The sequence below is a fragment of the Periophthalmus magnuspinnatus genome, chromosome 6, assembly GCF_009829125.3.
Source record: "Periophthalmus magnuspinnatus isolate fPerMag1 chromosome 6, fPerMag1.2.pri, whole genome shotgun sequence".
In the NCBI taxonomy this organism is placed as follows: Eukaryota; Metazoa; Chordata; class Actinopteri; order Gobiiformes; family Gobiidae; genus Periophthalmus; species Periophthalmus magnuspinnatus.
The window spans coordinates 4,295,315-4,311,557 of record NC_047131.1 but is presented as its reverse complement, the minus strand read 5'-3'; the positions used below and the strand labels follow the sequence as shown (position 1 = coordinate 4,311,557).

Sequence of the window (16,243 nt, the reverse complement as noted above, 5' to 3'; positions counted from 1 at the left end):
CAGCTTGTATGAGCAGAAAACCGTCTTCACCCCTACAACGATTTGTCCAGTTGACAGATTTAAACTTCGTCTTTTGCTAATACAGGACGTGCTTCACTGTGTTTTTAAACTGCATACACCTTGACTTGAATCATTTGGACCATTCCAGTACTAGAATTACCAATCTCCACTAAACTGAAGGTAAAAGGAGCTGTTAACTTGAAAACTGCCACTTCATGACATCACAAGGTGGAACAGAGCATTTTGAGCTCAGAAAGTGCTAATAATAAACCATTACTCAAACAAAAGTGAGTAATGAAACAAAACACAACTCCACGTATGATTTTTGATGAAGTAACGACATTCTAACATGGTTTAAAGCTCACGAGTCCATTTTGCGTAACATATAAGCTTTAATCTTCAACAGACGGGAGTAGAAAATGAGTAAAATGCATGTCAGGGATGCCCCCATTCTGTGTGACATCCCAGACACAGCAGTAATATCTCCATGGAGAAAAGTGGGTTGCAGACCACCCACCAGAAAAGTCACATAGTGCACCTTTTATCACAATTTAGAACAGGAAAATGAACTAAATGTTGACCCCTCCGATATTTTTTTAGGGGCTTCTGGAGTCGAAATGAAAGATGATTCATTTTTTATTACAGTTTTATGAAAATGTTAATGTAATGTTAATGTAATGTTGGCAACACTGAGGCTAGTTTGGGGGCTGAATTTCAGTATTTGTACTCTGTATCTGTTTAGAACATTGTCTAAAATGATTTGCAGGGGTGATTACTCGCCTCATAACGCCATAATACCTTTCTTTGTCCTATTTAACCTTTATATACCCTTAAGACATCATTGCTTTACTATATGTATTAAAACCAATGTGATAGTTTGGTGTATTTGACTTTTGCCCATATCTTTGTCTTGCAGTCACGCTGTATAACTGCGCCGTGGGTCGACAGGACTGCAGCCTGTGTAAAAATGCAGACCCAAAGTACAAGTGTGTGTGGTGCCCCAAACAAAAGGCCTGTGTGTTTGAAGACCTGTGCTCCTCTGTGGACTCGTACAACGTGGAGTGCCCCCATCCAGAAATAACAGACGTAAGTGCCACACATTTCACACAACAGTCACAACATTAAAACGACTGGCACAGATAAATAGACAGTTTCATTTTTCTTCACCGAGGAATCATTTTGTCACAGTAATTAAATTTCCATTATGTAACTGGCATATCTGCATAAATGAAATGACTGATTGTAAAATGTGTCTTGATTTATTGATGTATTAATTTTATGTCTTCAGTTTATATCCATCAATTTTTAATATTTTATTTTTCCATTTCAAGCTGAATTATTTGTTCAAGAATGTTATTTCATTTATATTTATTAGGAAACACAGTTTAATCTATAAAACCATAAAAAGGTTTAAACGAGGGGTCCTTTACCTTCTACTTTTTCTTGACAGAGTAACCCTCATATTAAACCCTCATATTAAAGCCTCATATTAAATGCATTATGTTCTACTGACTGTGGGGCCATTGAGGCGGTGGTCCCTGCTCCTCAGAATCACTGGTTTAAACGATAAAAGTATGAATTATACAATAAAATTTATGTTTGTTTTTTTACTTGAGCAGATACTGTATTTTTACAGTTATTTAGATATCATTAATTTGAATTAATATTAATTTCTACTTGATTTCACAACATATTTCAAACTGATTTTTGTAGCGCTTCACTCACTAAAATGTTTTCCCGTGTTAACCTGCAAATATAGGTAAAGATTTCTATAGATAACTTTTTATTGCAGCAGATATTTACATCTTTCTTGCTTTCTTTGTGTCTCTAATGATCGAAATGTGTTTAGATTCAGTTCATACAAAGGCACAAAATAATGCACCATTGTTCACTGATTGACTGGGAAATGTGATGTTGCCTTGACTTTGCATTGACCCTTGACCTTGTTAGCTTGTGCACGTAGCGGTGTTTTGTGATTAGCCGCGTGCAGCATTGATGTTACTTGTTAGTTTATTGACTAGGAGCTGGAGTAATCTCAAAGCCCGACTCACTTTGGCCTCTCTGATGTGAGCCACCTCCCTTTAGATCAATACAGTCTTTGTTCACTAATTGTCGAGGCTCATTGTCATTGACGACAGGCTTCAGTTGTTTCATTGATGTGAATGTGACCAAGGTTACCACACCACGCTCCACTCAAACGCATCACTAAATACAAGGTGGAGAAACAATGCACGCTCGTAATCACTGCAGGGCCGAGTGCTTTTAGTTGAGGGACTTTTTAATAAAATAAAATAAAAGTACTTCTGGGAGTAGTTATCCAGCATGATATGTTTTTTATCTGAGTAACAGTGATTATTTTTCTGGTCAATTCTTTGTGGATTTTTTGTGCTTTCTTTCCAAATACATTATGAATTTCCATAGTAGAGTTTTAGTGTTATATTTACAAATGTATTTATTTTCTGTTAAACTTGTTGTAAATGTGATACACTTTATCTGGAGCTGGGTCGCAGGGCAGTCCTCCGGGGGACCCCAAGGCGTTCCTAGGCCCCCTAGAGACATGGTCCCTCCAGTGTGTTCTGGGTGTTTCCCCGGGCCTCCTCCCGGTGAGACATCTCCCCAGGCAGGCGTCCAGGAGGCATCCAGAGTAGATGCCCAGTCCACCTCCACGGACTCCTTTCAATGTGGAGGAGCAGCGGCTCTACTCTGAATGTCCTATTGAGAAGCTGTTATTATAAAATAATACTTATTTAATATTGCATTTTCTCATGTTGAGCAGCTAAATATTATACCAGTATTTTATTTACTTAACCTAACACTTGATATAAATTTCTGAAAAAGACTTGAACATAATTGCAATATTCATTAGAGTTTTCATTACACACTGTATTTTCCCTCTCCCTCCCTGTCCTCCTCAGATCATCCCCAAGTTCGGGCCTCCAGAGGGGGGCATCTCCATCACCATCAAAGGCTCTAACCTGGGCATCCACCCAGACGACATCGTGAACATCAGTGTGGTGGGGGAGCCATGTAGGCACCAGAAAGACAAGTACTCCGTCTCCACCAGGTACAGAGACGTTTGATTTAACTTTCAATTTACATGGACCTAGATTAAAGGAGCTGTGCCTCATTTTTACTTTTTAAAAATCGTGACAAACAGAACAACAGGATAGTTTGCAATGGTCCAAAGATATTCCTCCCTTGGCTTATGTGCTCAGAGCATCTTAAATATTCACCCCAATGAGTTTTTAAGTGCTCTTCCCAACTTTCAGAGCAGAGTTTTACCTTCACACTAATTTATAATTAGATGCAGAGAGCTCAGAGCTGAGGGACTTTTTAATAAAATGAAAAACTCTGTACTGCAATGTTGTTTTTCTACAGAGGTGGAGAGTACTAAGAATGAGTTACTTTTCCTCATTGCATAGAACAACTTGTTGACTAAATGGCTTCTCTGGGTAAATTGCCTCCTGCCATTTTATTATACTTAATTATATTCTCCTTTATCTCTTTATCACAGTTACACTTCCAAAACAGTATATTGTGTACACTGGTTTACATAGTGTTATGATTAATGAGTAAATTAATGCCTTAGTCTTATACAGCACTTTTCCAGACACTCAGTCACTTCACACTTTCATGCTTTATTCATTCGTTCCACATCCGGTGGTGGCAGCTGCTGTTCTAGCCACAGCTGCCCTGGGCCAGACTGACGGAAATGAGGCTGCCAATCTGTGCCATCGGCCCCTCTGACCACCACCAACACACTCACACTCACTAAATACATACTAGGCAATGTGGGTGAAGTGTCTTGCCTAAAGACACAACAACAGTTTTTACCACTAGCGCCTCACTGTGGCACCTGATATTCACTGCGGTCTCCCATCAAGTCCTGACCAGGCCCCCGCTGAGCTTCTGATTCATTCATTTTCTTACCTGATTACTACTCAAATATAAAAGTTCAACAAATGAAATAAGTTGGATGCAGTTTTGATGCTTGAATATTTGGAAAATTCAGATTGTTTTATATCCGAACATGTTTTTATCCAAAGTAGTATTTTTCTGATTCTCTTTGCAAAATTTTCTAACCTGTTTGACTATTAACTATTTGACTTCTAACTTTTCCCGCCTCATCAGCCACTATTCAAACCCCCCTGTTGCATTTGGGCTTTCACTTTAAGTCTTACCTTGGAGTTTGTTTTGTATGCGTTTGGTTTGACAAAAGCAGACATTGTAGAACGTAATTTGTTGAGTATTAAACGGCTGTATGGTGTGTGATGGATGGCTCAATCTTTTCTCCTCTTTAAAAACAGTTATTTGAAGAGCGTTTCACTCAGGTTTTTGTCACAGTGATGAGATAACATGCTTGACATTCTACACAGATTCTCAACAAATCTACTCATGCTGTACTCAGTCTGATGTAGTGCTATGGGCTTTGTCCTACTTCTATACTTTACACTGCATGGTATATATATTTATATATATAGATGAAAAGTTTAACTTAATATTGTGCAAAATCAGATGTTTAGAGCTTTTAATCATCTATAATTGTTTCACCTTCTCATTTACCCTTGTTGTATTTAGAGTGATTCATTCGTGTTTGCGTAATCTATACAGTATACTCCTGTAATCAAGACATTATTGCTCTGATCAACCCCCCGATGGCCGCCCCCGGTATACGCTCACTGTGACGTACTTCTTTCTTCTCCAGTCTTAACTCTTTCTTAATCGGTGGTACACGTAGGATTTGGCAGTGTCGCGTCACCATTTTTGGCCACATTTTAAAAAATATTCTGCTTGCTAGAGTGATCTGCAGCTGTCCACAGGAGAGGCCAGTAGTATGCAGTGTTCTGACGTTTACGGACAACTTTGGGAATCATCAGGAAGAGGGGTGGGGTCTGGGCATATGAGAAACAGTGTGATTGGTTGAACAGGCGTACACACTTGAAACTCCGCCCCTGCAGCCAGGTGTCTGTAATGGCCCCTAATCAGAGCAGAGGCGCATGATGTAAAAAGGCCTCTTGAAATGAAGTGGCAGCACACTCTGTTTTGACTGCTGCAAATGAACCTCATTTACACCAGAATGACCTAAAAAAAAGAAAAAAAAAGAAAAGCAAGAGCCAAGCCTTTAGCCAAAATGCACCTCTCAAAGTAACTACTTTGACACTCAATCGATGCGCAGGAAAACCTTGATACCCAGTTTCAATTTAGACACTACCATGAAAAAAGCAACAATGTATTTTTAATGTTTGAAAGGTACAATGATCCAGTCCTGCAAAATACACTCTCTAAATTTTCTGATCTGTTCTAATGTTGTTTCCTCATCAAAAACAGACCTGGAGTTGTGTTTTGTTTCATTCTCACATGTAACTCTTTAATTCGCTGTCTACATCTCCAGAGTTCTCCTTTTACCTTTTGTTCAGTAGAGTTTGAAAATTCCAGGGCTGAAACTAAGTTTAAAAACTTTCGAAAACTCACAAAGTGGATCTGTTTGAGAGAATAACTCAGTGTTCAGGGTTTGTGTGTTAAACATGTGTGAATGAAACACAACTCCAGGTCTGTTTGTGATGAGGAAACATCGTTATAACAGAGATCAGAAAATAGCGTACTATGGGCCCTTTAAACAGTAGCACATCTGCATTATGGTCCCATAGCCGGCAGCCACAGCGCCTCCTGCTGAGAGCAGCAGACTCCTATCCTGTCATTTGTATTACAGCTCATAAACCCAGATCTTTATCTCCAAATGAGATCATTTTCACTTTAGAGGACATCCATAGTCCCAGTATGTTCTTTTTATGCTGTTTACCTCACTTATATGGCTGTTGCAAGACTGCATCTTGCAGTTTTGAAAGAATTGATTTGTTGTATTGATATTTGAGCAAGTTTGAAAATGACAAAAATAACAGTGGATTGTGGTTGTATTTGAGGGAGTCTCACATTGTCAGATTTGAGCTGCGATTATTGAGTTAAACATTAGAATTTCACAGTTGTCACAAATATTGACTCCTTTTATATTGATTGGCTCTCTTCTTGTTGTCCAAGGTTTACAAGGTACTGCCTGTTGCATGGTGATTTAGCAGAGTTTTTAAGCAGGTGCCCCTCCTGTGATTGGACTGAGCAATGTGACAATGTGAGTCTAATCCAAGGACACGGACCAGCCACTTACATGGAACATGTGAAATTATAAGGTTTATAAATTTATGCTTTATGATTATATATATGTGTGTGTATGTAGGGGTGTGTGTGTGTGTATGTGTGTATATATATATATATATATATATATATATATATATATATATATATATATATATATATATATATAAATAATGTGTGTGTGTGTATATAAATCTTTACAGTGCATGAAGCTTGTACATCTCCAGACCAATTTACAGTTCAAATCTGTGGAGTGGTGATGCAGTTAGAATGTGTGATGTGTGTGGGTTTTTTTTTTTTTTTTTTTTTGCAATAAAGTATTTCTAGAATTCTATAAATCCAAATTAGACCAGTTTAATTCAATATACTGTGGAACATTCCAGGAACAGCAATAATATTTCCATAGAGACGAGTAAATGGCGGACCCTCAAAGAAAAGTGACACAGTGCACCTTTAATGGTGAGTCCTGGGACTCCTCTAAAGTGTCTGTAATTGAATTTATCTGGTGTTAAGTCAGGGTTTTCACAGCCCTCCCTCTTTTCATCAGTTCTTAACAGCTTCTTTTGACACGTTCTGCAGCTCCTCATCTCGACACCTGGGTTTGTCAAACATGTTTGGACCTATCGGCTCAGTCCCTGTGGTTTAATTTCCTCCAAATGCGAAAGAAATTCACACAATCACAGGATCAGATCAACAGCATCTCGTCTGATGAAGCATTTATCTTTAGCACTCCCACATTTGAAATACACCCGTATATTCAGCAGTATAGTGAGTGTGGAAGGTGATCTGCTGCATCTGAATGCTTAATTCACTCTAAACTCTTATCCAGGTTAAGGTTTACTTTATTATCCCTCTATTTGGCTTTTTGCATTTGACCCAGCCTTCAGTGTCGCCGGGTCAACCTCTCGAGAGAGACCCATCTCCAGATCTTGTTATGCTGTTATGCAGTGGAGCTTTAAAACAGTTAACGGTTTTGCTAATAGTTCTAATATTCCTGAACACTATTGGCTATATTGCCTGAACTATCTTTTTGTTTTATTAAAAAAAAAAAGAAAAGAAATTCTGTTTGCTTATTTTTGGTGTGGCCTGTGTTCCCAATTTCACACACTCCACTTAAAATATTTTTGAAATTTACAACATGACTTATACTCAATTACAAGTACAAATTCTACAGAAAAAATCCAATTTGCTTAACGTATTTGTATCAGTTTTACTTCCCACCCTGTTTAACCGTCTGTCTTTGTGCTCACAGTGTGGTGTGTGAGATCGGACCCCTCAGGCCGAACTGGGGGCAGGTGGAGGTGGTGGTGAAGGGGGGGAAGAAGGGCACGTCCTCCATGTTTTTCACCTATCAGGTAAGACTCAGTACAAGCTGTACTCATGTTTCTTAAATGTTTTAGTGCTAAACTATAACATATGTAGAAATGTGCTTTTTCCTCACTGTAAACAGCCACATCGAGCTAAAGTGACTTAGAAGTACAAATGATTTGTAGCAGCCAGCCGCTCACTGACGACCAGCGCGGGACTGTGACTGTCCCAATGTTCAGCTAATTTTTATTTTTAATAGAGGGTATGGGCCATGTAATTATACGGAGGAGTCACAGGACTAAACCGGGGCTAAACCAGGACTAAACCAGGGCTAAACCAGGGCTAAACCAGGGCTAAACCAGGGCTAAACCAGGACTAAACCAGGGCTAAACTGGGACTAACCCAGGTCTAAAACAGAGGCTAAAACAGAGGCTAAACCGGGACTAAACCGGGACTAAACAGGGACTAAACAGGGACTAAACAGGGACTAAACAGGGACTAAACAGGGGCTAAACCAGGACTAAAACAGGTCTAAAACAGGGGCTAAACCGTGGCTAAACCGTGGCTAAACCAGGACTAAACCAGGTCTAAAACAAGGGCTAAACCAGGTCTAAAACAGGGGCTAAACCGGGGCTAAACTGGGACTAACCCAGGTCTAAAAGAGGGGCTAAAACAGGGGCTAAAACAGGGGCTAAACAGGGACTAAACAGGGACTAAACAGGGACTAAACAGGGACTAAACAAGGACTAAAACAGGTCTAAAACAGGTCTAAAACGTGGCTAAACCGTGGCTAAACCGTGGCTAAACCGTGGCTAAACCAGGACTAAACCGTGGCTAAACCAGGACTAAACCAGGTCTAAAACAAGGGCTAAACCAGGTCTAAAACAGGGACTAAACCATGGCTAAACCAGGACTAAACCAGGTCTAAAACAAGGGCTAAACCAGGTCTAAAACAGGGACTAAACTGGGACTAAACTGGGACTAAACTGGGACTAAACCGGGACTAAACCGGGACTAAACCGGGACTAAACCGGGACTAAACCGGGACTAAACCGGGACTAAACCAGGATGGACATGCTGTAGATGTGTCCAGGACAGAACCTGAACTAAACCTGGAATAACCCAGAATAAACCCGGACTAAACCCAGATTAACGTCGGGCTGGACTAAACCCAGACTAAACCTGGGCTAAACCCAGACTAAACTAAACCCAGATAGATCGGCTATAGCTGTGTCCAGGACTAAAGAAGGACTGACATACATCACCCGCACCAAACCTCCCCTGGTTAATGGGCGCACACTTAACCCACTGTGCCACTGCTGCTCTTTTCTCTAGTCTTTCATGTGCACATTTATTTTCCAGAACATGTGAACTTTTGTCTCTGAATATAAACAGACACAGAAGCTTTCAATCTATTTGTGTGACAGCTTGTTTTATCAGTCGGTTCCATTTTTCCATCCGCGGCGTAGAAACCCTTATCTGAACATACCAAGGACACGCAATTTACAGGAAACATACAGATCGACCGTGCTAATATAAAGCTAAATTGAGTCGTAGATGGGCCGTATTACAGGCCTAATGGACAGACTGATAAGCCCCTGTTTAACCAGATGCTCTAGTTCTGGGTCTAATACAGTAACAGCCACAGCCAAAGCTATTTAACTGGCTTTTTATATCGCAGTGGTTTAAAGCCTCCACCAGGGACTTCTCCACGAACTGTTTACTCAGCAGATGATGGCAGATGTGGAGAGAAAGAGAGGTGAACGGGAGGAGAGAGAGGAGAAAGTGAAGGGGGGAGTGAGGGAGATAGGGAGATGGAGGAAGGAAGAAGACAAAAAGGGACAGTGAGGGGTAGAGAGAGAAACAAAAGAAAGAAGGGAGAGGGGGAGTTGCAGAAAAACAGGAGAGAAGGGGGAGAGAGGGAGGCTCGAAGAGAAAAAGTGGCAGAGGGAGAGAGGGACATGGAGGGGGGGAAGAAAACAAAAAGGGACAGGGAAGGAGAGAGAAAGACAAGAGAAAGGACTGAGAGCGGGAGTTGCAGAAAGAGGAGAGCAGAGGGAGCCTGTAAGAAAGTGGGAGATGGAAGAGTCAAGGAGGGAGAGAGGAGAAAGAGAAGGGGGGTGGGGGAGATTGGGAGATGGAGGTGGGAAGAAGAAAAATAGGGACAGTGAGAGGAAGAGACAACAGAGGGGGGGAGTTGCAGAAAAAGAGGAGAGGAGGGAGGCGGGAAGAGAGAGTGGGAAATGGAGGAGAGAAGGAGGGAGAGAGGAGAATGTGAAAGGGGGAGTGAGGGGGAGAGAGTTAGGGATATGGATAAGGAGATGGATAAGGGAAGAAGACAAAAGGACAAGTGAGGGGGAGAGAGAAAGACAAGAGAAAGAAAGGAGAGCTGGAGTTGCAGAGGGAGAGGAGAGCAGAGGGAGAGAGAAGGGGGAGAGAGGGAGGCTGGAAGAGAAAGTGAGAGATGGAAGAGAGAAGGGGGGGAAGAAAAGGAGAAGGGGGAGTGAGGGAGATTGGGAGATGGAGGGGAAAGAAGACAAAAAGGGACAGTGAGGGAGAGAGAGATGAGAAAAAGAAGGGAGAGAGGGGGTTAAATGGAGTCAGATGGAATGAAGACAAGGGAGAAAGGTTGACTGAGAGGAAGGGGGAAAGATCGGGGGAGGCAGATGGAAGAAAAGAAAGGGAGAGAGAAAAGAAGAAAAGAAGGGCCAGGAGAAGGAGAGAGAAGAATGAGAGAGAGGAGAAAGAAGGGGACAGTGAGAAATGGAAAGTCTGAACTCAATTCAATCTTTTTGCAAGAAATATCATCAAACTGACACGTTAACAACACAATCTGAGCTTTTTAACACTATAGACAGAAAAAGCAAATGTTACTGAAGTAAGAATAGAAAAATAAGATATCGGCCTAAATAAAAACAAACTAGTCAAACTCAGACTACTCAGATTTCAGGTCATTTTAGCAGATTATTATTTTTGTCTGCACTTTTCCCTGTTTCACCTCTCCCCTCGTCTTTTCTTCAGGACCCCATCCCAGACTTGGTGAAGCCCAGCCAGGGGCTCAAAGCGGGAGGCACCCTCATCACCATTTACGGGCGCTACTTAAAAACGGGAAGCAAGAGCGACGTGCAGGTCAACATCGGAGGAGTGGACTGCATCGTGTAAGAAGTCGTTTTAGATCTAGATGTAACGTAATGTTGATTTGAATAGTTTTGATCTCTTTTTCATTCAATCAATCCACATTTTTTGGGGGGAACTTAAGCCGAGTTGTATCATGTTCTCCAACCCACTCGAGCTTTAGTTATATAACCAGTGTGATTTTAAAGTGCAGACACGGCCTTAATTTGGAGAAAGAGTTCAGCTTGTTCATATCAAGTCGCCTTTTGCCGTGGGTCAAAAGTAGAAAAAAACATGAAACTATTTGAGAAACTATATTAAAAATACTTTGCCAGTGGAGTAAACATGGAGTAAATTACATTATAAGTAATACAGATAGTACCCTGCTTCAAATAAGTTAGAAAACGCCCCATTAAATTGATTTTAATACATTAAAAGTGTACTATGTTACTTTTCTGGAGGATAGTCACCTGCTTGTATCCATGGAGATTATTATTATTATTGCTTTGCTACGAATGCTTCACAGTACAAGCCTAAGCAATGTGAAGCTACTAAGCCAAGTTACAGGTCAGATCTGTGGAAAAACTACCCCGCTCACACGAAGAGCAGCCATGTTTTTCAAGGAATTATTGTCCCACGAAAACATTTGTACTTGTGTTTGGCCAGATAAATGCCATTCTGTGTCACATTCCAGGTAAAGCAGCCACGTATCCATGGCGATGAGCAGGTAGCAGACGCTCCAACAGAAAAGTTTAGTTTCATTGTGCAGTTTTCACTTTGTATGATCCATTTTATAATTGAAATTACACTTGCAAACATGTCCTTGAGTTTGTTAGTTCAAACTTCTCAAACGAGATTACGTGTCGGAGTCATTTAAGCTCATTTAAAGTGTTCCTTATATGCGTATAGTTGCATTGTCATTCAGTGTGGGGTCTGTCCCTGTTTTAGTCACTGCTCATGATAATGCCTCTTGTTATTCAGACCTGCTCTTCTATGCTAATTTCACCGCATCCAGACTTTGAAGTTTTTCCATAACACTTCAAATGGAACTGGCCTTAAATCAGGTGACATAATTACGCTTTCCTCTCCTACCCTCTGAGTGCAGCGGTGATAGTGACATTTTGAGCCAAACACAAAATTCACTGTAAAAAGCAAAGGTAGGAGTGAGTATAGAGTGTTTCAAAGTTATATGACTCGAAGTAGTATACTCAGAGCAACTTATATGTGGAATGTATGTTTTCTTTTTCATTATTCTGCATTTTTTCCTGGTGCGACTGCAGTGCGCCTTATACTCCAGTGCGCCTTATACTGCAGTGCGCCTTATACTGCAGTGCGACATATACTCCAGTGAGACTTATACTCCAGTGTGCCTTATACTGCAGTGCGCCTTATACTGCAGTGCACCATATACTCCAGTGCGCCTTATACTGCAGTGCGACATATACTCCAGTGAGACTTGTACTGCGGTGCGATTTATACTCCACTGTGACTTAGGACACTGGCCGACTTACACACTTCCCACTGTCTCAAAAAGGGCCAACACATCCTTGGGGACACCTCACACCCAGGGCATTCTCTGTTTGAACTGTTACCGTCGGGTCAGAGATACAGATGGATCAGAGCAAGGACAAATAGGCTGAAGGACAGTTTTTATCCTACAATCATAACCACACTTAATAAACATACCCTCACTTACTAAATATATGTATATATTTATATATTTATATATGTATATATATATATATGTATATATTTTCTTAGCACCTTAAACTGCTCAACACTTTTAAAATTTCGTTGTACTTGTGGCATGTTGCAATGACAATAAAGATATATATATACTATATATATATATATTATACTATATATGTATCTATACTATATATACTATACTGTGGCACGACTTATACTCCGGTGCGACTTATACTCCGGGAAATACAGCACATAGTAGTGGTCTGGAAAAGTACTTGAGCATTTGGGGAAAGTACTGTTTAAGTAAAAGTAATTGTGAGAGTAACAGCTTGTAAGATTAGATTTATAATTGGAAGGAAATGAAATAATGCCATATACTGCCGTAATCCCAGTTTATACTCGAGTAAGAGGCATACTGTTACACTGTATGTTTTTTTTCCTGTTTGTTTTTGTGTGTAGGCAGCACGGTGGCTGAGTGGCAACACTCATGCCTCACAGCAAGAAGGTTTGGTTCGATCCCCGGGTCGCCCAGGCCTTTCTGTGTGGAGTTTTGCATGTTTCTCCCTGTGTCTGGATGGGTTTCCTCCGGGTACTCCGGTTTCCCCCATCAACCAAAACATGAACGCCCTTCGAGGCAACTGTTGTTGTGATTTTGGGCGTTACAAAAATAAAAAGAATTGAATTGAATATGTCTAGTCTGCGAGATGCATTAAAACAAACTAATAAAAAAGACTACACGATATGTACAGAGTAAATGTAACTAAAACTATTATCCACCTCTGATAAAGATCAAGTCAAAATATTCAAATAGTGAAGAATAATATTGAGTTTAGGCTCTGTTATTTGACTCCTTTTAAAGAGAAGTCTGACTCTTTCCATCCCCGCTATTTTTTATTTATTTTTTTTAGAGTTTATTTTTCCAGCGGAGTGAGATTTTTCTTTCTTATTTTTTTTGTTCTCAAGTCCAGATTTGTTTATCCACTGGCTGTCACTGAAATTCCCAAGTCTAAAAATAAATATGGAAAAGCCTAACCAATAAAAAACACAGCATTTATGTCTTAGTGATGACTTTATTAAGGTAAGGTGCTGCAAAGTGGGAATAACTACAGATTGGAGAAGTTTAAATTTAAGATATATATTTTTATTTGCTTCTAAATGAAAGAGCTAAAAAACACAATTAAGTCTGTAACAATAATTAATAATACGATATCGACTTGTTCAAAATGTGATAGCTGGAAGTGTACATTTTGGGGCTCATGTACATTTTTTTGCAATAATTAATAAGGTATACAATAACATTTGCGCTGCAGAGGGTTGAAAAAGTAGCTTCTATGCCTAATTATATTTTTAAGCCTTTTAAAGTTACTGTAAAATCGTTTTCCTGGGATTATCTTGCGTTATTGTTGTTGTGTCAGTGGTTTCATTATGTAGTTTCAGTATTATCGTTCATTGCAGTATATCGTGCTTCTAAATGCGTTGATATCCCTTATTTTTCAGTGAGACTGGTCAGTGTTGACATTTTAAGGTTAAGGTTATAGAAAATAACAAGCTCTTCAGTCCTTCCCTCCCCATTATTTAACCAACTGTCTGAGATCCGTCATGTTTGGTCCCATTCTACTGCGACCTTTACATGACCTCCTCCTGCCTCCTCACCCTTAACCTTTCACCTTTGTCCTCTCTCTGTCACAGGGAGGGTTTTGGGAAGGAGATCACCTGCAGGACTGGGGAGTACCGAGCGGAGAAAGTGCCCTCTGACCTTCTCCCGGTCTCTCTGAAGTACGGGAAAAGCACCATCAAAACCATTCCCAACGCTTTCCAGTTTATGGAAAACCCCACGATCCAGAGCCACCACCCTCAGAGCAGCTTTGTCTGGTCAGTATCATCTTTTATTTTATCATTTCTAACTTTGTGCTACTGTTTATCTTGTATGATCTTGTACTTAAAGGCGCTGTGTCTGATTTTGAGTCTAAAAACATGAAAAACAGAACTGTACTCTGTACCATGTGTTCACTCCTCTGTACCATGTGTTCACTCCTCTGTGCCATGTGTTCACTCCTCTGTGCCATGTGTTCACTCCTCTGTACCATGTATTCACTCCTCTGTTCCATGTGTTCACTCCTCTGTTCCATATATTCACTCCTCTGTTCCATATATTCACTCCTCTGTACCATATGTTCACTCCTCTGTGCCATGTGTTCACTCCTCTGTTCCATGTGTTCACTCCTCTGTACCATGTATTCACGCCTCTGTTCCATATGTTCACTCCTCTGTGCCATGTGTTCACTCCTCTGTACCATATATTCACTCCTCTGTTCCATATATTCACTCCTCTGTACCATATGTTCACTCCTCTGTGCCATGTGTTCACTCCTCTGTGCCATGTGTTCACTCCTCTGTACCATATATTCACTCCTCTGTACCATGTATTCACTCATCTGTACCATGTATTCACTCCTCTGTACCATGCGTTCACTCCTCTGTACCATGTGTTCACTCCTCTGTTTCATATATTCACTCCTCTGTTCCATGTGTTCACTCCTCTGTTCCATGTGTTCACTCCTCTGTTCCATATGTTCACTCCTCTGTTCCATGTGTTCACTCCTCTGTTCCATATATTCACTCCTCTGTGCCATGTGTTCACTCCTCTGTGCCATGTGTTCACTCCTCTGTTTCATATATTCACTCCTCTGTTCCATGTGTTCACTCCTCTGTGCCATGTGTTCACTCCTCTGTACCATGTATTCACTCCTCTATACCATCTATTCACTCTTTCACCCTCTTTTTTTGCAGAAACAGTAAATCTATAAACAACTAGCATGCTAACAACACACCAGTTTTACTTCCTGGTTCACGGAAGATAAAATTGCTTTATAATGAGATGCAGACAGCGCACAGCAGCCCCATCTTGACTCCAAAAGCAGATTTTACAATGCATCAGTACTGGGGCAAGATACATTTTGCTCAGCTACATGTGAAAAATGCATTATGTGGCTTTTCTGCTACTGAGATGTTATTGCTTGGTCTGGAATATTCCACAGTGTGCCAGCAATCTTATCTATCCTGCGTTTACTCAATCACATGTGTTTGGAATGCTAAAAGAAATCCCTCAAAAAGCCTGCACATGCATATTTAACTGTGAGTGGAGCTGCCTCGCCACAGATCTGACCTGTAACTTGACCTTGTGGCTTCACCTGTTTGTCATCATGGGGATCGACAACGTTAAATGCCTTACAATGGAACTTTCCAGGCAATGCGATAACATGTCCATGGACAAAAATCAGATGTGTGCTGTTCACCTGAAAAGTTACATGGTGCAACTTTAAGATATGATTGAATTTGTTTGATTTGTTTTCATGTCAAAGTTAGCCCTCATAAAAAATAAATAAAAAATAAATAAAAAATAATAAATAAATAAATAAATAAATAAATAAATAAATAAATAAATAAATAAATAAATAAATAAATAAATAAATTAATAATAATAATTACATATTGTTCTCATCTATTTAGCTGTTGTAGTTGTTCTTTTTTTTTCTTTTTTTTTCTTTTTTTTTGCATTTGGGACATTATTAAGCATTCATTCTATCAAGTTATGTTTACTGTGGAACATTTGAGGCAAAGCGACAACATCTCCATAGAGACAAACATACGGCAGCCCACTCAACAAAACGTTAGCTTTGTTTAAAATGTTCCACAGTATAAATTAAACCTGTTTATCCCAGGAAGAAGATGAGACAAGCAGGTCACAGCACTACACTGCTTTACGTCAGATCTGTGGAGAGACGCCTCTATTCACAAAAGGAGGAGTTATTGTAATTTTGGGCAATAGAAACACCTGTAATGAATAAATGCTAGATGGATATGTTTATTGTCATACCATGGAACATTCCAGGCAAATCAATAACAGCTCCATGGAGAAAAATCTAACGGACCGTCCACCAGAAAAGCCGCGTAGTACAGCTTTAAGTATATAGAATTTATTGAA

At 40.1% G+C, this 16,243-nt stretch overlaps 1 protein-coding gene across 1 annotated transcript in view; it reads left to right on the top strand.

Annotated features, from left to right (window-relative positions):
* The window catches only part of plxnb2b (plexin b2b), a 455,012-nt gene that overhangs the window by 197,295 nt on the left and 241,474 nt on the right, over positions 1-16,243 (top strand). The window contains exons 17-21 of the mRNA XM_033967743.2: positions 917-1,086; positions 2,916-3,064; positions 7,400-7,502; positions 10,477-10,613; positions 13,948-14,130. Coding sequence (XP_033823634.2) covers positions 917-1,086; positions 2,916-3,064; positions 7,400-7,502; positions 10,477-10,613; positions 13,948-14,130 — 742 coding nt within the window. The remainder of the gene's footprint in view (positions 1-916; positions 1,087-2,915; positions 3,065-7,399; positions 7,503-10,476; positions 10,614-13,947; positions 14,131-16,243) is intronic.